A 21,535-nucleotide genomic window follows, 5' to 3' on the forward strand; every position below is an offset into this window, starting at 1 on the left:
TACTAATTCCATATACTTCCTTTCATATGTTTACTCTTTACCAGTGTGGTTGGTGCTTTTAGTTGCACAGTACATGGTTATTTTAAAATATGCTTTTGGTGTTGATATTTAAAAGGAAATTTTAAAAGGAAATCAACAAAATCCTAGCCATAGAATCCAACACTATATCAAAAAAATAATACACCGTGACCAAGTGGGATTCATATCAGGTATGCAAGAATGGTTCAACATCAGAAAAACAATAAATATAATCCATCATATAAATAAAACAAAGGAAAAGAACCACATGATCATATCAATTGATGCAGAAAAGGCACTTGATAAAATCCAACTCCCATTCCTGATAAACACGCTCAGCAAAATAGGAATAGAAAGGAAATTTCTCAACATAATAAAGGGCATATATGCAATGCCAATAGCCAACATTATTCTCCATGGACTATAATGGAGAATATAGTCCATGTCAAAGTATTCTCCTTTGGAACGGGAACCAGATGCCCTCTATCACCACTTCTATTCAACATTGTATTGGAAGTGCTAGAAAGAGGCAAGGAAGACAATAAAGAGAAATAAAAGGCATCTAAATTGGTAAGGAAGAAGTAAAACTATCTCTATTTGCAGATGATATGATTCTATACATAGAAGATCCCAGAGACTCAGCAAGAAAAGTACTGGAACTAATTGAAAGATTCAGCAAAGTGGCAGGATGTAAGATCAACACACAAAAATCAGTTGGATTTCTCTACATCAACAAAGAGATCTCTGAAAAGGAAATAAGGAAAACAATACCGTTTACAAGAGCTACCAAAAAGATAAAATACTTAGGAATAAATCTTACCAAGGACACAAAAGACCTATACAAAGAAAACTACAAAACACTACCACAAGAAACTATAAGAGACCTACATAAATGGAAGAATATGCCATGCTCATGGATAAAAGGGCTGATTATTGTGAAAATGTCAATACTACCAAAGGCAATCTATAGATACAGTGCAAACCCTATCCAAATTCCATGTACATTCTTTAAGGACATGGAAAAACCAATCACTGATTTCAAATGGAAAGGAAAGAGAGCTCAGATAAGCAAAGCACTACTGAAGAAGAAAAACAAAGTAGGAGGTGTTACACTTCCCAATCTCAAAACCTACTATACAGCCACAGTAGTCAAAACAGCCTGTTATTGGTACAATGATAGACATATAAACCAGTGGAACGGAATTGAGAATCCAGCAATAGATCCATACACCTATGGACAGTTGATCTTTAACAAAGGGCCAAAACCCATTCAAATGGGAAGAGAAAGTCTCTTTCAACAAACAGTGCTGGCAAAACTGGATATCCATTTGCAGAAAAATGAAACAAGATACATACCCAAAATTGTAAAGTTCATCAAAAATAAAATAGGGGCAAACCTAAGGGTCCTAATTTATGGCATAATTAGACTATCAAGCATAACCCAAAATGCACAAATAGAAGATAAACTAAGATCTTCTAAAAATTAAATTCTTACCTGCATCAAAAGACTTCGCCTAAAGAGTAAAAAGAGAACCTATAGATTGGGATAAAGTGTTTGGTAACAACATATCCGACAAGAGACTTATCTCTAAAATTTATAGAAAACTTCAACACCTCAACATCAAAAAGACAAACAATCCAATTGAAAATGGGCAAAGACACAAACAGACACTTCACCGAAGAGGATATTTAGGCAGCCAACAAACACATTAATAAATGCTCATGATCATTAGTCTTTAGAGAGATGCAAATCAAAACAACAATGAGATATCATCTTACCCCAGCAATAATAGCAAAATTCAAGAAGACAGACAACAACAATATTGGTGAGGGTGTGGAGAGACTGGAACTCATACACTGCTGGTGGGACTGTAAAATGGTACAGCCACTTTGGAAAATGGTATGGCACTTCCTTAAAAAAGTTAGAAATGTCATTTGATCCAGAAATGCCACTGCTAGGAATATATCCTAAAGAGGTGAGATCTGGGACATGAATAGATACACGCACACTGTGTTCATCAAAGCACTATTCACGATAGTAAAGAGATGGAAACAATTTAAGTGCCCACCAATGGATGAATGGATAACCAAACTATGGTACATACATACAATGGAAGACTATGCAATACTAAAGAATAATGAAGAATCTGTGAAACACCTCATAACATGGATGAACTTGGAGGACATTATGCTGACTGAAATAAGTCAGTCATAGAAGGACAAACATTGTATGACTGCATTATTATAAAAAGTCAAAGAACAGTTTACACAGGGAAGGAAATTTTCTTTGTTGGTTACCAGGGATGGGAGGGGAGAGGAGGGAAAATCGCTGCCTTTTTAAGAGATGTGTTGATTTGGGTGAAGGGAAAAACAATATAACAAGAGTGTATGAGCAGCACAATATCACTAAGGAAGAGGAGGACACAGGTGCACAAGAGGTGCAGACAACAAAGGTTAACACTGTCACATACACATATAACAAACACCAATCCATGGGTGGATACATAGGTAGACAGACAAGATCAGGTCTGGGTAGGTGAACAGGAATAGGTTTGGCAGATGGTATTCCTACATACATATTTGTATGTGCTATAAATTATGTCCATATAGATTATAGAGCTAACAGGGGACAAATTTAGGACAACTTCTTACCTACAACCAAGTACCTTGAGGGAGTGAGTCGTTGAGCCTACAGGCTCAAGACCATACCCATGGAGGACATCAAGCTCAACTAGCACAACATCATATGCTATAGCATTGCTCTATAGCCTACTTTGATAGTAGTGACTGGGGTCTTAAAAGCTTGAGAGCGTCAATCTAAGATGCAACTATTAGCCTCTCCTCATCCAGAGCAAAGAAGCGTGAAGAAAATGAAGACATGCGGAAACAATTAGTCCAAGGGACTAATGGACAATGGGAACCTCAGTTTACATGACACAGAGACCAGAAGAACTGGATGGTGCCCAGCTACCAATGCCAACCACTGAGAAAGGGATCATAATTGGAGATCCTGAATAGAGTGGGAAAAAGAATGTGGAACAAAATTCAAAAACATAGAGACAAGGATTACTAGTTAGAAAGTGAACTGGTGAAAGTGCCAAGACTATGGCCCTGAGTCACCCTTCAGCCTGGAATTAGACTCACTCCCTTGGCTTAACCGTCAGCTAAACAATAGGCCTACGAGTTGAAAAATTACACCAGCAAGGTGCACTCCTTAGCACAATCAACCATGGGAGATGAGAAGGGCAGCACTTGTGATAGGAGAAAGCACAGAAGGCAGGAATGCATAGGAAAGAAGGACACTGGGAAGGGGTAAGCACTGGGAGGGTAGTTGTTACATTGTGGAGATTGTAATCAGTGTCATGAAACAAAACATGTATGAACTGTTGAATGTAAGATGAATCTGCTTTGTAAAATTGCACCTAAATCACAATAAAAAGTTAAAAAAAAAAAAAGGAAGTTCCGAAAAAACACTTTATAGAAGGTACGTGTGTGGTTGTATGTTGGAATATATGTGTGTGTGTGTATGTGAGTATGTGTGAGTGTGTATTTAAGAGAGGTTTCTATGGTGATTTCATTACCCAGTTGTCTCCACTGTCACTTTCTTCTTTGTTCTGTTTCTATGCCCATGTACAACGAAGACTTCTCAGTTACAAAAATCAATTGGAACATGAAATGGTTGGGAACACATAATTCCTCATCTTCTTGTCATCAGAAGACTGAAAGCTTGGTGCTGGTCTCAGGATTTGGAAGATTCTAATTCTTCTCAGACTGAACATTCTGGTTCGATAGGTTCTTGGCAACTAAATCCCCCTGGGCCTTTGCAGGATCAGAGGAAATTGGAACTTGTGTGAGGAATCTAAAGTGGGGCAGATAGCTCTTCACAACTGACCTTTCAGCCTCACCTCCTGACTCCCTCCCAAGCCCTAGGCTCTAGCCACAGTGGATCACTAGCTGGTCACCAACCACATTACGCAGTTCACATCTCCAAACATTTGTTCATGCTGGTTCTTCTACTGATAATATCCTTCTTCTCACCCCCATTATTCCTGCTTAACCAAATGCTTTTTTTCCTTTCAGTACCCAAATGACACCTCCCTTGTGACTGTACTTCAGACCCCTAATTTAGAATGGACAGCCCCTCTCTGGGCTGCCACACCATTTCCTTCATATTTTTCATGCCACATTATGGTTGGTAATCTACCTTTCTGCCTGCTAATTAGACTGTTGGCTTTGTGAAGATAGGGATGGTGTCGTTGGTGTTCTTATAATCTGAGTCACTGGAAACAACACCAACAACACAACTCCTGATCTGTAGCATTTACCAGTTTCCATGGTATATACTTACTATGGCCAATTTCAAGGTACCAAAATGAAGTCACTAAATATAGAGTTAGGAAGAGACATGCACCACGGGCTCTTGTGAGCTGATGTGAGCTGGCTCCAGCACACCTGCAAAGATATCCTAAAACTTAAAACTCAGTCCACCACAGAGTGTGCTTTCTAATAAGCTTTCAATAAATGATTGATGAGTGAGTGAATGACATAGATGTAATGGGAAGGACTTGAAATTATAACTGTTTAGTGCTCAAATAAGGAAAACAAAAAAATATTATATGGGCTTGCATGATTATGTTGTTGCCATTAGGTGCCATCAAGTTAGTTGCAACTCATAGTGAACCCATGTACAACAGCAAAACACTGCCCAGTCCTGCACCATCTTGCTGTTTGAGCCCATTGTTGCAGCCACTGTGTCAGTCCATCTCGTTGAGGGCCTTCCTCTTTTTCACTGACCCTCTTTGTTACCTAGCTTGAATATCCTTCTCCAGAGACTGATCCCGTCTAACAATATGGCCCAAGTATGACAGATGAAGTCTGGTAATTCTCACTTCTAAGGAGCATCCTGGCTGTACTTCCTCCATTTGTTCATTCTTCTAGCAGTTCATGGTACATTCAATATTCTTTGCCAACACCACAATTTGAATGCTTCAATTCTTCTTCAGTTTGCCTTACTCACTGTTCAGCTTTTGCACACATATAAGGTGATTATATACCATGGCTCACCTTAGTCATCAAAGTGACGTCTTTGCTTTTTAACACTTTCAAGAGGTCTGTTGCAGCAGAATTTGTATGATTATGATGATCATTACTCCTCGTCCTCTTTCCTGAAATTAATCATTCATATTTGTTTGGTTTCAGATGCAGATTGAGTTCATAAAACAAGGAAGCATGAATTTCAGATTCATCCCTGTGCTCTTTCCAAATGCTAAGAAGGTAAACAAATAACAACAAAAGCCCTTATAGTTTTTGTTTTATTTTGCATTCTGAGAATTTAAGTGGAAAACCTTGTCAGACTCTTTATCAATCCTTAGAAAGAAGGACTGATATATAACTAGAAAGATCAACAACTTGTACCACTAGGTTCAGCAGCATGAATCAGGGAGTTTTAAAGTACTATCTGATAGAACCATCGCTGCCCTAATTGTTCAAACAGTCGTTGCACACAAAGAAGCAGTTTGTGTTTTAACTCATAAAAGAAAGAGATTGTTCATCTGATATTCCCTATCTTTTGTACATAAAAGTCAAGATGTGTATGTTTTATGCTGGCTCTTCCACAGAAGTATTTTGTTGCACATGGTTCAGGTCTCCAAGCCTTAGAATAATACGAATTAAATGTACACGGTTCCCAGTGTGAACTCTGCTGTGGTTCCCATGAGAGTTCTTTGCACCAGAAAGGCCTACCAGCAGGTTTGGGGAATGGAGGCAAAATCTTCTGAGGCCAGTCCCAGACTCACCCAAAAGGGTGCTAAATGCCAGAACTGCATGGAGACCTCTGCCTTGGTTGGGGAAGAATCCAATTTATGTGACTGGGACACCTAGGGTGGTATAGTATGCAACCTGTACAACAGTATGCCTTTCCATCCCTACTGCCCCTCCCTTCCCTCTAGAATGCTGCAAGAGTCTGCTTACCTCCACTTTGACCCTGGACTAGCCATTCTCTGCTTTATTCCCAAAGACCATCCCAAATGTAGATCTGATCTGTCTCTCTCCAACTGAAGCATTTTGTATGGGTTTCCCATAGACTGTAGGATCATTTCTACCTTTCTTAATGTGAATCATGAGGCCTGTCAAAAGAGGACTGTGCCCACTTGTTCAGCCTTCTCTTTCATCACCCCCTGCATACATGCCCTGTGCTCTGTGTATCCTAGACTATTTCAGCATGCCCTCACATGGGCCATGTTCTTTTGTGTCTCTGTGCCTTTGCCCTTTCTGTTCACTCTGCTTATAAGACCCTTTCTTGCCTTCTCTGTCTAGTGAACTCTTGCTTATCACCTAATCTCTCTAGCCTCCCCTGACCTCTCTTCTCCCAGGCCAATTTATTAAATTGTCCCTCTCTTGAGCACTCTTAATTACAGTATCTTGAGTCAATGGTATGCAGTTGGGAGTTGAAGCATGGAAGTAATTGTTTAGAATTACTGGAGCATGGTGTTATAAAAATAAGACCAACTTTTGGTTGGTTTTATTATTGTTTTTAAACCTTCACCAGACAATCCCCTATTGCCTGCACTTGGGGCAGACTCTTCCTACCACCTGCCCCCCAGTACATCATTGCCTGTAATATGATTGTTTTTCTGTATTTTGTCTCCATTATTAACTCCTCAAGTCATTTCATTTGGGTATCTTCAGTACCTAGCATAAAGCCTGGCACACAGCAGGTGCTCAGAAGATGTTTACTGATTATATGGAGCATGTACTCTCATCCTCCAAAACCCAAAGGAGCTCCAGCTCATCAGAGCAAAAACCATAGGTCTCACACAATGGCCTCCAAGGCCTCTCTGCTAGAGCCCTCTCTCTTGCAGACCTCTCCTACACCCTCGCACTCATTCTGTTCAAGCTACACTGGCCTTGTTGCTCCTTGAACAGGCCACCCATGCTCCACCACGGGCTCTTTGCACTGGCTGACAGAAGACTGTCAGCATGAAACTCTCAAAGAAAAAAGGCCCAAACTCACTGAGATTGAGTCAATTCTAACTTAAAGCAACCCCCAGTGGGATTCTGAGGCTGCAAATCTTTGCAGAAGTAGATTACCCCATCTTCCTTCCATGGAGCAGTTGGTGGGGTTGAACTGCCGACCTTCTGGTTAGTAGGTAAATGCCTTACCCACTACACCACCAAAGCTCCTTAGCATGAAACTGGACATCCACAAAGCTCAGCTCATTCCCTGAACTCTTTTTAGGCCTTTGCTCATTTTCTCAGAGACACTTTTCCTTAGCACACTATCTAGACTTTCAGCCCTGCTCCAGCACTCCCTATCCCTTTCTCTGCTTTATTTTTTTCCACAGTATGTATCTTACACTATGCATTTTACTTACTCATTATCTGTCAGCCCCCACCAGATTGTCAGCTCCATGAAGCCAGCCTGAAACTGCATGCTCAAGGGCCCAGGTTGACAGTTTGTTTCTTCGTCTGGTAACTGAGGTCTGGTGGGCTCCTTTTACTGCAGGCCAGACCTGAGGCTGAAGTGGAAGGATAATGAATTTGACTAAGCCCATAGCCTTGGCACACTTCTTCCCAAGTCACAGGGGAATTCACATCAGTCTGCGTGACCTCTGTCCTACCCCTTTTATGTGAGGGTGGTGAAAAGCACGTTGATATGCAAAGGGCAGGTAGTCTGGGAGCCTGACAGAAAATGCTGTGCACATGTGGTTTTCATAACGCGACCTCCAGCTTGCACTTGAAGCCAAGAGCATTTCACATGCAAAGCCTGTCCAAAAGCAAAACAGCACACCTCCCAGGGCAGTTTGCTAGGAAACGCCCATGAAAGGAAAACCATAGATGTTTGGGAACCGAGCCTGGGGTCTGGAATCCAGGTTTTTCTCTAATGACTTTTGCTCCTGTCATTCTCTCTCCTGTAGGAACATGTGCCCGCCTGGCTTCAGAACACTCACGTCTACAGCTGGCCCAAGAATAAGAAAAACATCCTGCTGCGGTTGCTGAGAGAAGAAGAGTATGTGGCTCCTCCCCGGGGCCCTCTGCCCACCCTTCAGGTGATACCCTTGTGACACTCCCACCCCCGGACCACTAGGGCCCTGCCATGTGTGGCGCCCTGGTCTGACAGGTGATCTTCTAGCTGAGGTTGGTTGCTAGCACTCCTGCTGTTTGTGTCTCCGTCCCGTCCCTCCGTGAGGAGGCTCCAACCCCTGAAGACCTGTTGTGCAAAGTACTCTTCCTCCTGAGACTTCTTCAGACGTTGTCTCTGAAGTGGAAGCTGTGGCTGCCTTCACTCCCTGCTGCTTAAACCAACTGTGGGAGCCCATGTCCGATGTGTGCCTCCCAACAGTCTGCAGTGTCCGTCTGGGCCTCTCTGTGCTTAACAAATAGAAAATGTAAGTGATATTGCAGAAAATGTAAAAGACCACAAACATTCTCTTATCACTTCTGGCTATTTTTATGGGTTAGCCAGATACTTGCATGTCCTCAGATCAAGCTGATTCATGTACAAATAAAATGTTTACTTTTTTGTAAGATTGTGTTTCACTTTTCTCAAAGGAGACGGATAGGTATTATATTAATTTATAATGATATGGGCAGTTACTTCCAGAGACGTTAACAAAGCTCCTTACCTGTAATATTAGATAAATGTATCAGATTATTCTGTATTAAAAGGAGCTCTGGTGGCATAGTGCCTAAGCCATCTGACTGCTAACCAGAAGGTTGGTAGTTCAAACTCACTAGCCACTCCACAGAAGGAAGATGGAGTAATCTACTTCCGTAAAGATTTACCACCTTAGAAACCCAGTGGGGGTTGCTCTGAGTTGGAATCGACTCAATGGCAGTGAGTTTGGTTTTTGATTCTATTCTGTATTAAAGGATTAAAGCCAGATAGTTGTTTAACATAAGCCTGACAGCTTTATTCTTGCAGTAGAGCTTTTTAACAAAACAACTTTGGACAGCATGCAACCATAATTCTAAATACTATGAGCATAGTTCTTATTTATGTGTATGGATGAAGTGACAGAAGGTGCATAATGCAGGCTTGCATTGGAGCTTGGGAAATCTGTTCTAGTCTTGGCTCTACTACTGACTAGCTATGTGACCTTCAGCAAGTCCTTTCACTCTTGTGACACAGGGTAAAAACCAAACTCACTGCCTTTGAGTCAATTCTGACTCATAGTGACCCCCCTTGGGTTTCTGAGGCAGTATCTCTATAGAAGCAGATTGCCCAGTCTTCCTTCCAAGGAGTAGCTGCTGGGTTTGAGCTGCCAGCCTTCTGGTTAGTAGTCAAATGCCTTAGACACTATGCCACCAGAGCTCCCATGACTCAGGGTACTCATATATAAAATGACATGGACTACAGCATCTCTAATGACCCTAAAGGTTTAAGGTATAGAAACTAAATCTTCTTCAGGATTGCAGAGTTTTCATTTTCATAATTATATCTTCAGTGGATAAAATTACATTGTTCTTAACAGGGACATTTCATTCTTTTATTTTTTAATATCCTCAATAGCCCCTTCAGATTAATAATTTTGGAAAATATATTTATGTATCTATTTTGCTCAGCTGATCTCAAAACACACACACACACAAACCCATATATAAAATATGTACATATGTATACAAAATGTGCATAAAATATAGAGTAAGGTGAGATCATTTTAATTAACGACCAAGACGGGAAGCCAGTCTGAAGACTTTTTGGAGGTGAGATCTGCTTCCCCTTTTCTGTCCACTTAACTAAGTACTTAAACAAGGCTCACGTGCTATGAGGTAGTTCAACCCTTATGTATCACCACAAGGAAAATACAAATACTTCTGAACTATAGATAAGAAACTTTCTAGGAATTATAAAGAATACTCGTTTCATTTACTTCATAGCCTAGATGTCTACTGGGTAAGGTGAAGTCTTTGCTTAAAAAAAAAAAAAAAATAGGAAAAGAAGAGAAAAACTAGCACACCCTAAGTAGTCATTTATGATTCTGACAAGTACCTTTTTCTCTCTAGCATCTGAGGCCTGTGAGACATGACTTTGTTGTTTGGTTTAACTTGAAATGCTTGGAAAACACTCTAAACACGAATTGCAAGTCTTTTTTCTTTCTATTGATGATTTTTTGGATCTGAGATGACACTGTTGTTAAGGATTCAACACACAGTTGTAAATAAAATTACATCAGCTATTATTATTCCAAAATGTTTCTGATTTGCAAAGGTTTAATAATGTGATGTTACCACCTCCTGCCTTCAGAGACCTGTCCCGAGTCCTCAAACACTCATTACTTGTTACTTTCATCCTTCCCACCCCAGGTGAATGATGAAGAAAGGTCCCTGGTGTTCCACAAGTAGTCATTAAAGTTTTACAGCTGGTGGTGCTGGTAGGGAAAAAATAAAATAAAATAAACAAACAAAACACACACACAACCACCTGGCCAAGTGATGAAAGTTTGGCTCCTAAAGCATCTATGAAATCTGATGTCTAAGAACATCAAAGAAATTTTAACAACCATTTTAAAGCACTGATACGAAGATTAACACTTGGTTTATTTAGAAGTCATCCTGGTCCTCATGAATCCATGTGTAGATTACTTCTGGTGGAAGTGGGTGGGCTCAGGCTGACTTAGTGAAAATAGCGTTTTGACTCCAGGCTTTATCCAGACCCAAACTGATTTGGGATGGGGTGGGAGCAGAATGCAAAGTTAGATTCTTGTCTAATAGTAACTGATTTAAAACATGCTTTTTAAGTTTAGTAACTGATTTTAAAATATCTGCTTGTCTAATTTAACTTCTATATTTTTCAAAGACGTCTCAGTACATGGCTACTAAGTATTAGACTAGCTATTTCTCAGTTTGGCGCTCAGAAAAAAAAAATACTTTTATTGATTCCTTTTTCTTTTTTCCTATTAAATAAATTACTTCTTAGATTGAGTTCTTAGAGTCATCTCAGCAAAGGATGCAAGCTCTCCATTAAGAACATTCTAGATTTTATTTCATGGTGTTTTGCCAAGAGCATTTTTCTTAACCCCAGCCACTTCATCTCCTTTGCCAAACACCCCATTGTCACCATCACCTTTGCCAAATGGATTGCAAAGTCCTATGATCATTGGGAAGTGATCCAGAACAAGTCTCTCAAAACACAGGATCTTTCTGTTTCTTCTTAATGAACCAAGAAGAATCAGTGAGACCCACCTCCTAGTGGCAAATGAAAAGAGAAAGGTTAGGTTGTGGGAAACTACCACAAAGAAGAAACTTACACTGTTTTTCAAGATAAATATCTCAATATGACCCCACCAGCCAGATAAACAGGACACACTCATTTTTACCAAAAAGGAAAGAAGAAAGCACCAGAATAAATTTAATTCTTAGATCATTTATTTCTACTAGGGAATTTTCTGTCTAGAAGGGACTCTAGAAGCCATGTGTATCTGCAGCCTTAAAAAATAAGGAAAGCAGAGCCTAGAGAAACTGGCTTGTCAAAGTTTACCCTAGAGGTGCAACCCAGGTGCCCTGGTTCTGCAGACATTTATGTGGTAAGGCTAGGAAGTTTCTGGTTTTTGATGGTAGATTTGTTTGACAAATGACCCAGTGTCTCCCCGAAGTAAATTGAACCTTGTGAGCATGGGAGGCCTGAGGGAAGATGCACCTCTGTCCTTTGGTGGCTGAAGGATTAAATGATCATGTTGCAACTTGTTCTTTGGGAAATTCTTTGGGGAATTAATTATTGCTATGATTATATGTTGTGTGACTTTTCCTGTAGTGGTTTGGCCTATTTATTTTATGCTGATATAATTTTAAACTGAGGCAGAATGTACAATGTCTTGACACCTGAAGCATACAGACAAAATCTGTATTGGATCAAATTCTTTCAGTTTTATCTGCCAATCTCCAAAACAACGATGATGAGATTGTTTTTTATTTTTAAATACTATGATATTTGTGTTTCCTTTACACTTACAATCCAACAAGAGTGGTGCTTGTTGGACTAATGCATAGCTTTGTGGGACATGTGCATCACCTTTCAGAAACACAAATGAGAGGTGTGTGGTCCTGCTACTTTCCCTTGGGAACAGGAGGGAGCTGCAAGAAGGGAACCCTTTAGGGAGAGGTTCATCAACAACACAAAGGAGCCTAGCTCAATCCATCCATTGAGCATTCTGGGAGGCCTTGTGCCCAGGCAAGATAGCATGTTAACTTCACAGTGATTTGTTCCATTTTCTTTTGGGAAAAGCTTTCAGATAAAATTACAAGATACTTGGTGGGAGGTGGGTGGCTGTCGCAGACTCTGGGCAGTCATGTGCTGCCAACTCACACATGTGTGCCATAGCCTCTCCATCTGTGACTGCATTTGCTCCCAAATTCTTAGCCTCAAGCCAAGTAGGTAGGACTGTAAGAGGAGCACTGAGGGTAGTTTAGTGATCTACTTAGCTTCTCATGCAGCGTACGAGTATGGGTCTAGGTCACACTTAATCAGATATTGAGAAAGTGATCCTTGAGTCTTTGCAAAGCAGTGAAAGTCTCAAAGCAAAGTGTACCTGGACAAAGATGACTGTGTTCTATGCCTACCTGCTCTTTTCTAGAAACAATAGTTGTATGAAAGGAGTAAACGCAGCCCCCAAATCTCTCAGCACTTGTAAACTATAACCACAAGGGCATATATTTCTTGTCCCTTGCTTGACCTCCCTTTGCTCCCTTCACCAGGAAGGTGCTGATAGTAGATGGCAGCTGGGGAGAGAGGGGAGAGGGAGGGGGAGCGCTGGAGAGAGAGAACTCATGCCTGATGGATCCCATTAGGCTTAGTGTGCAAAGCAAGTTGAGATGAAGTAGCTGCTCTGGTATGCGTCCAAAACTGCTGCTCTATTTTTAGTCCCTCCCCCGAGCTGCTTAGCCTCACTCTGTACGCCTGGGCACCTGGATCAGCAGCAAAACATGGAACTGAGCCACTCATTTGTAAAACTGGAAGGAAGGCCATTGATGCAGGGCTTGTTTATCACTGACAGGGAAGGGGGACCTGGAATGTTAATGAGGACAGCTCTCTGAAGCAAGTCTTCATGGTTAGCCCGGAGTTCAAAGGAGAAGACAGACTCAGTGCTGCTCTAAACAAATGTGAGCCATTGATAGAGGGAAGGAGAAATCAATTATGCTGTCACAGGCTTCCATGTCATTGTGTTGGAGTTGTTAGTAAAGGTAGGACAAGGACCAGATCTCCAAAGGAAACAAAGCCACATGGCCTTGAAGTATAACGAGTTTGCCATGGCAACTGATGGAAATGAGCCTCCCAGGCACCAGGCAGGTGTGTTATCTTACAGAATAAACATACTTCTTGCACTCCCTGGTTTTTATAATAAAACCTGTGTTTGGATTACATTCCCCTCCTCTGTTACCGGGAGAAGTTGGCTGTTGCTCAATCAGCCCAAGGCTCTAGTGAGGGAAATGTAATCAGTGTTATCAAAAGGGCTGCTTTTGCAAAAGCTGGCGCTTGGCTTGGCAGCCAGCCTCACCGAATGACAGCTGGGCCACAAGTACCTGTCTGGCCTCTGCCACCTTCCAGGCGATGCCCTCCACAGAAAGCCCCTTGTTCATGCATTCATCAAGGCGGAACAGTGAGGCCCGGCTCTGAGGCTGGCGGCTGAGAGTGGCATTCTTCTGAGGGGAGGAGAAATGTGTGTAGGTGAGGCTGGGACCTGACCAATTTTCAGCATCATGTGTTATCTGGGATATGAGCCAAGTGTTCCTTGAGTTCAGGGATTAACAGATTCTATCTCCCAATCTGTTATCTACAAAGTTTGGTTTCTCAGAAACTTGCAGAGAGCTGCTGTTTCCCTGAACTTAAAATCCCTCTCAAATGGGCTCCGGGCCGTAGACTCTTGGGCCCGAAATGTACACAAAACAGTGATTTTAGAAAATCCTCCCAAGTTAAAATAAGTAGAAGAATACTTTGTATTGTTTATAAAGTAATGACAAAGTAGATTAGTCATATTTTCATTGTTCTCATGTCATGATTAAAAGAAAACTTCCATTCTAGCTTAAAATTGATTTTCAGAATCATGATCATTCACAATGGGCTCCTAGAACAGGCCATTTCAAAATGAGCTTTGTGGCAAAACAGCTGAACTGAAGAGGACTTGTAAGGCCAGGGCGAACCAGCTCAACACAAAACTGCCAAGCAGCAGTTTATAGTCAGCAGCACCTAAACCGTCCCCTGCTTCTATCTGTTTTTCTCCTTTTCTCTCTCAAGGACCGAATAAAATACCCAGCAGCACCACCATGCCTGCTCTCGTCGAGCCCTGCCCTCTCAAATGATGCTCTCACTGCCCCTCACACCTCACCTTACCACTGACCCTAATAAGAAAAGAATGGCCATCTAAAGAACTAAGTCACCTAACTCAGTAGCGGAAAGGATTTAATATGCTAACCTTCCAAGGCGAGACAGTGTCACGAAGTTCAGGTACCAAACCTCCCCTGCTTGTATTTCTAGAACAACAATCAGATCCCCACTGACATCGCACTTACTCTTACTTTATACACACTTCCAACAGGTGCAGTTACCTGTTTTCCCAGCCCTCAGTGACTTAGAAGAGGAAAATGTAGGACAACAGGGAAAAAGAGTTGGGGTCTGGCATACTGGTAGAAAAGACAGCTTACATCTTGACAAGGTGGTTTAGTCATGAAAATACTTTAGAGGGTCATGAGAAACAAATCATTAACATTCAGCTTGTTTAAAATGACCAAATACTATTTATAAAAGCAACATCATATCTAGTTTTCGTCCAGCCCAAATCAAAACAGCCACGTCACAATGCCCCGTCAGAGGTCTGGATACATGTGCTATGGTAATAAACACACCCCAGAAGTTCTTGAAAACATCATAACTTGCACAGCAAACAACTAGCTTTAAAAATAATGTCCTTAGTCATCTGGAAAAGGTTAAATGGTGTTCCTTCTACCCTGTTTAAGAAGGCAGCTGCACATGTGTCTCACTTACAAGGTTTCCCTCGAGGTTAGCCACTCACTCGTGCCACTCCTGCCAGCAGCCCTCCACCCAAAGTGTGGCTCGACTCAGCCTATATTACACAGCCTTGTCGGAGCCCCTGTATAAAGAACAGGCCTAATGTTTATGTCTTCTAGGCACCAAGACAGAGCCAGTGAGGGAAGTATTAAGGGCATTTCATATTATATCTAATAGGCTACTTCTTACACTTCTAATTAAAGCTGGCATCTCGGTGTCACAGAAGATGCTATGACGTGAGCTTAAGGGGAATGTTCCAAAATGGAGTGGGCAAGGCCCTCTGCGTTTGCGTTTTTAAAATTCAAGATTCTAAACTTGGTCTTTGGGTACTCCAAAGAGAGGGGAAAAATAAAACAGTTGCCATCAAGTGGATTCAACTCATGTCCACCCTGTGTACTCCATAGAGTTTTCTTTTCTAAAAATTTTTTATTATGATAAAAATTCATTTTCCATATAGCAATTCATGCACATTTTGTTTCATGACATTGACTGCAGTTCCCCACAATGTAACAGCTCTCTTCCCACTTCCTCCCTGTAGTTAGTTACCTCCCCGCTGTGTCCTTCCTGCCCATGGATTTCTGACCCCTGAGCAAATACTGTCCTTCCATTCCAAGGAATGTATCTACCTGATGTAAATGTTTACCGTATATGCTTGTTTATTGTTTGGCTGGAAGCCAAGGGAGTGAGTTCAATTCCAGACCTGAAGGCGTAACTAGTGGCCATAGTTTTGGGGGTCTCATCAGGCTCTATCAGACTTGCAAACCTGGTCTTTTTTTTTTTTTTTTTTTTTTTTATGATTTTAAGTTTTGTTCCACATTGTTCTCCCACTCTATCCAAGATCTCCTGCACCAATCCTTGTCTGAGTATTTGACATAAGTGGTGGCTGGGCACCACCTAGTTCTTCTGGTCTCATGGTCACATAGGCTGAAGTTCGCATAGTCCATTAGTCCCCTGGACTAATTGTTTCCATGCATCTTTGGTTTTCTTCATTCTTCTTTGCTCTGGACGAAGAGAGACCCATTGTTGCATCTAGATGGTGGCTTGCAAGCTTTTAGGATCCCAGTGGCTATTTGCCAAAGGAGAATATGGAACAATGTTTTTGGGTAGTATGTTATGCCAATTGAGCTTGATGTTCCCTATGACCATGGTCCCAAGCCCACAGGTCCAACAACTCGCTTCATCAGGGTGGTTGACTGTGCCTAAGAAATTATCATAACTTTGCTCCCTGTTAGTGCTAGTTATATGGACAGTCTTACAACAGATACAAATACGTATGTAGAAATATCCATAGTTTTCAGTGGTTGGTTTTTCCAGAAGTAGATCATCAGGCCTTTCTTGCGAGGCACCTTTGGATAGACTCAAACCTCCTACCTTTTGATTGGCAGCTGACAGTGTGCTAATCTTTGAAAAACATATTTAGTTACGTTAGCACCAGAGGCCTGGTTTTATTATGCTACCATTTCTAATGAAACTGTCATTCCAAAGCTAATCCCAGGAAGGTCACAGGGTGGAAATTAAGCAGCACCCACAGCAGCTCACAGATCAGCAATTGATTTCCAACTACTTATTAACTGCCTACTAAGTGCAAGGTACTGCTTGGCACAGGGACAGTGATACAGAGCCTCCTGCCCTCCAATTATTTAAATCTAACTGGGAGCTATGACATAAGCATGTGAAAAGATCATTAACCACCCAAGGCAGCATATGGTAAAAGCTAAGGAAGTGAGCCAGCTAGTCCCTATTCCCTGGCCCTCACCATGATCCAGAGTTGAGCTCACTGCATTTATGCAGTTTCAAGGTCAGAGCTTCAAAGAAGCAGGTGACTGAAGATTCTTGCTAATAAACAGAAGACAGCTCACACTTCCTCCCCACATATACCTTTAGAGTGTAATAGCCAAAGCCCCATAAAGCATCCTGTAAATGAGATCAGAGATTAGGAGGTAGAATGTAAGAAATGGGAAAATATGTAAAAGCCCCACAAAAGGTGTGTATTAAACCAATAAACAACAGTGTCGCCCATGGGACAGCCATCAGTCTCTTCAGAAAGAGCCTAGATCCGTGGCTCAGGAAAAACCAGAGACACGGTGGGAAGGTGGGGAGGCATTTATACACCGCACCCTTCACATCTGGAAGGCAAACATAGCCAGTGCTGGGATCAGCTGGAAGGGAGCAAATGGATTTCTGCACTCTGCTCAGTGGGGCCTGAGAAATGTTTGAAGTTGAGCTTGTCAGCTAAATATATGACTAACCAAGCAATATAGCAGAAAATGATAATTTGCTAGAATGGACAAAGAAACTCTCCCCATGAATGAATATTAGCATTGCCTAAATTCCCCAAACAAAATCTGTGACAGAAAATACTGACCAAGCTGAGTCTGTGATGTTTTTAACATGTTTCTCACCTGCATGCATTTTGTAATCAGACAAACCAGTTTGCTTACTTACAGTTGTGTGATCCTAAGCTTCCTCCCACAATCTCAGCCATAAAATGGGGACAATGGAAGCAACACACAGGAGACTGTGAGGATAAGGGGAGGTAAAAATCATTTTATTCTGGAAGGGAATATTCTAGAACAGTGTGTGGCATGTAGTAAATACTCAGTGTTCTTTCCTTTCTTGCCCTATCTTTTTTTCTGTCCCATAATTGTTGTTGTTATGTGCCATCGAGTAGGACCCGATTCATAGCGACCCCTCCCTGGGTTTCCAAGGCAGTATCACTATGGAAGTAGATTGCCCCATCTTCCTTCCGAGGAGTGGCTGGTGGGTTTGAACCTCCAGCCTTCTGATTAGCAGTCAAGTGCCTTAGGCACTACGCTACCAGAGCTCCTATAATTAATGATTATTTATGTAAATTTGGGATACTGTTTTATTTCCAAACATAACTGCAAATTAAAAAAAAAAAAAACTTTCATTTTTAAAATGAAGCCTAAGAGAGGTCAACATATCATCTTTTAAGCTTAAAATTTCCATCTAGTTTTTGAGAGGAACAAATCAGCATAGTTTGTTTTCTTAATAAGGCCTGAGAGAGACCATAGCGGACTCCTAGAACAATCACAGCATCTGGAGACAGCCTTCTTTCCTCTAACATCTTGCTAAGGAGGGGGGCTCCTGGCAGTGCTGGCCTGAATGATTAAAGATATTTCAAAAATTGGCAAGGATGTTTGGCTTTGAAGGAAATTTAGTTTGGAGAGTCACAACGGAGCCTCAAAAATAGGATAATAGATTTGAAAGTATTTTGAGAAATAATTTGAAAGGCAGTACACTCACTCCTTATTCATTGACATGGTTAGGTTCCAAAAACCAGATCATTATGAGAAAATTGGTATTAACAGAAAAATGGAGGATGACCACATCAGATCACAAAATGAAGGATGACAACATCATTACATAACTGCCAAATTACATCATTACATAAAGTAAACGGCCCTCATCAGCTGAAATAGGACCAAGATGTCTTTGTGCATTTTATGTTTCAATTGTTGAGTTAAATCCTTGATATTGAGCATTGTGGATGTCACCTTACTCACAGTCATTACCATTATTGTAATTTTCCCTCTCATCAGGTTACTCACTTGAAACCATGAGTTGATTGTTTTAATTGGCCCAACTGATTTTAAATTTTAAACATTAAAAAAATATATTACTGATAAATGATTAAAAAGACTTTTCATACAAAGTTCATCATGGAGGATATTTGCAAGTTGATACATCATATAAACACAGAAGGCAGGCAATGCCTCAGCATATAACCGGAATGAAGTGACTGATTTGCCTGGCTTCTTTTGAGGTCAGTCTATACTACCATGTGCTCTGTAATAACTCCGTTTTCTCTATTTGAATTACTATAAAACTACATTTACACCGGGTGCCATGATTCATTTGGCCTTCGTTTTGCATGAATGCATCATTTGTGTATTAAGTTGGCCCTATTCTTTTCTCATTAGCCTGTGACAATTAAAGTAGCACAGTCATTTTTGTGATGGAAAATAAAAATCTGTTAAATAAATTAAGAGACTAAACTAATTGTATCCTATTACTGAAAAAGAGCAGTTTAAGCTTTATAACTGGTAAGATAATTCAATATGATTCTTGTCAAACAGAAAGCAAGATTGGTTTTTGTTAGTTTGGTTTTTGTTGGCATTGGGCCATGCCAACCTAAAAGCTATCAATACAGTTGTTGTTGTTATTAGGTGCTGTCATGTCAGTTCCAGTTCGTAGCAACCCTGTGGACAACAGAACGAAACACTGCCCAGTCCTGTGCCATCCTCACAATCCTTGTTACGTTTGAACCCATCGCTGTAGCCAAAGTGTCCATCTACCTCACTCAGGGTCTTCCTCTCTTTCACTGATCCTCTACTTTACTAACCATGATGCTCCTCTCCAGGGACTGGTCCCTCCTGACAAGATGGCCAAAGCACGTGAGATGAAGTTTTGCCATCCTTGCTTCTACAGATCATTCTGGCTGCACTTCTTCCAAGACAGCTTTGTTCATTCTTCTGGCAGTCTATGTTATTTTCAATATTCTTTCCCAGCACCGTAATTCAAAGGTATCCATTCTTCTTCTGTCTTCCTCATGCATTCTATTTTTTGCATGCATTCAAGGCAATTGAAAATACTATGGCTTGGGTCAGACATATCTTAGTCCTCAGAGTGACATCTTTGCTTTTTAAAATTTTAAAGAGGTCTTTTGCAACAGATTTGCCCAATGCAATGCAATGCACTAGAAGTTAAATATTGTTAAATATTAAAAATTAAGTGATTGTACGGACTAACCCAATTTTAAACATAGAGCACCGACACTAAAAATATGTGGTTTTAAAATGATCACGGCAGGTGATCCAGATAAGCTTATATTTCATTATATAAATTTTTTTAAGATCATTGTTGAAATGAAAACATTAGTGTTGATGAACCATCAATAATGGATCTACAGACCCCTCTAGTCTGAGGAAAAACTGATATTACACACATAGGCAACACAAATCTTTAAAGGATTAGGACATCAGAAAAGTTGGGTAAGAGGAGGGCATCTCTTGTGGTGGGGAAACTGGTGCAAGATGTCAGGGCCCAAGCCCTGTCAGGGCCCAATCTATATAGTTATCTATATAGTATATAGATGGGAGGGGCATCTCTGCATAGGTTGGCTTGGCACAGAGTATCAGAATCAAATGGCATGAGAGGAGCGTCCTTATAGAAGGATGGCTTGGTGCATGGCATCGGAGCCTGAGCAGTCTTAGAATGGAAGGACATCCCAATATGAGGTTTCTGAGCCTCCATGGTTTGAGGGGAGTATTCTTGTAAAGAGAGCCTAGTGTGGACTGTTAGAGTCCAGGCAGGATAAAGAGGGTATCTCCACAGAGGGGTGACTTGGTGTGAGGTGTTGGAGCCCAAGCAAGGCAAGAAGGCTATCCACTTAAGGGGCATCTTGGTATGGGACTTTAGAGCCCAGGCGGGGTCCAAAGGTGTCTGTGTAGGAAGGAAGTCCAGCACAGGTTACATAGACACAGCTGGTGTGCACCTAATAGGATATAATAAGAATAAAGAATCATTTCCGTGATTATTCCTAACAAAGATGCATAATCATGAGGAAATAGACAAGTGCAAATTGAAGGGCATTCTACAAAATATCTGGTCTATATTCTTCAAAAGTGTCCAAGATATGAAAGTCAAAGAAAGACTAAGGAATTGTTCTAAACTGAAAGAGACTAAAGAGACTTGGTAAGTAATTGCAACGTGTAGTTCTTAAATCTTTTTGCTATAAAATACAGTGAGCCATGAAGAACTTTGATGGGGTATGAAGATTAGACCCCAATGTATCAAAGTTAACTTCCCAATTTTGCTTTTGTACTGGAGACATCTAGAAGTCCCCAGGTGCAAAGATTAACATGGCTTGATTGCTAACAGAAAGGTTGGAGGTTGGAGAATCCCTTGAAGGAGAGGTCTGGCAACCTACCTCCGAAAAATTAGCCATCAGGAACCCTATGGAGCACAGCTCTGCTCTGTCTCACATGGTCACCATGTGTCAGAATCAACTTGATGGCAACTGGTCACCGCAATTATATGAGGGAATGTCTCTGTCTGAGGAAAGGTGCATTCAAGTATTACTGGGTGGTAGAGGAATCAAGCTGGCAACTTCCTTTCAAATTAAAAAATGTCTTAGTACTTGTAACTTCTCTGAAAATTTGAGATTGTCTGAAATTAAAACATTGGAAAAAAAAATCCACAAGAAGGGGGTACACTTAACGAATTATAGTATATTCAAGAGGAAATGTTATGTTGCCATTAAAAATGTTTTGACTTTGGTCTATTTAATCATTAAAAATCCTAATGCTGTAATGTTAAGTTTTTTCAGAAAGGATAAAAATTCATGTATAAAATAGGACCAACTATGTAGAAATATCTTACCAAATAATAAAACCAAAAAACTAAACCCACTGCCATCAAGTTGATTCTGACTCATAGTGACCCCCATTGGGTTTCCGAGGTGGCAAATCTTTACGGAAGTAGATCGCCCAC

General features: G+C 40.9%; 1 protein-coding gene across 1 annotated transcript in view; it reads left to right on the forward strand.

The window, feature by feature from the left end:
* Positions 1-8,081, forward strand: part of TRAF3IP2 (TRAF3 interacting protein 2) — a 36,165-nt gene extending 28,084 nt beyond the window's left edge. Inside the window, exons 7-8 of the mRNA XM_007940790.1 lie at positions 5,218-5,292; positions 7,935-8,081. Of these exons, the coding sequence (XP_007938981.1) occupies positions 5,218-5,292; positions 7,935-8,081 (222 nt within the window). The remainder of the gene's footprint in view (positions 1-5,217; positions 5,293-7,934) is intronic.
* The last annotated feature ends 13,454 nt before the right edge of the window (positions 8,082-21,535 follow it).

Source organism: Orycteropus afer, unplaced genomic scaffold (assembly GCF_000298275.1).
Source record: "Orycteropus afer afer isolate SDZICR_OR568_19922 unplaced genomic scaffold, OryAfe1.0 scaffold00072, whole genome shotgun sequence".
Lineage (NCBI taxonomy): Eukaryota > Metazoa > Chordata > Mammalia > Tubulidentata > Orycteropodidae > Orycteropus > Orycteropus afer.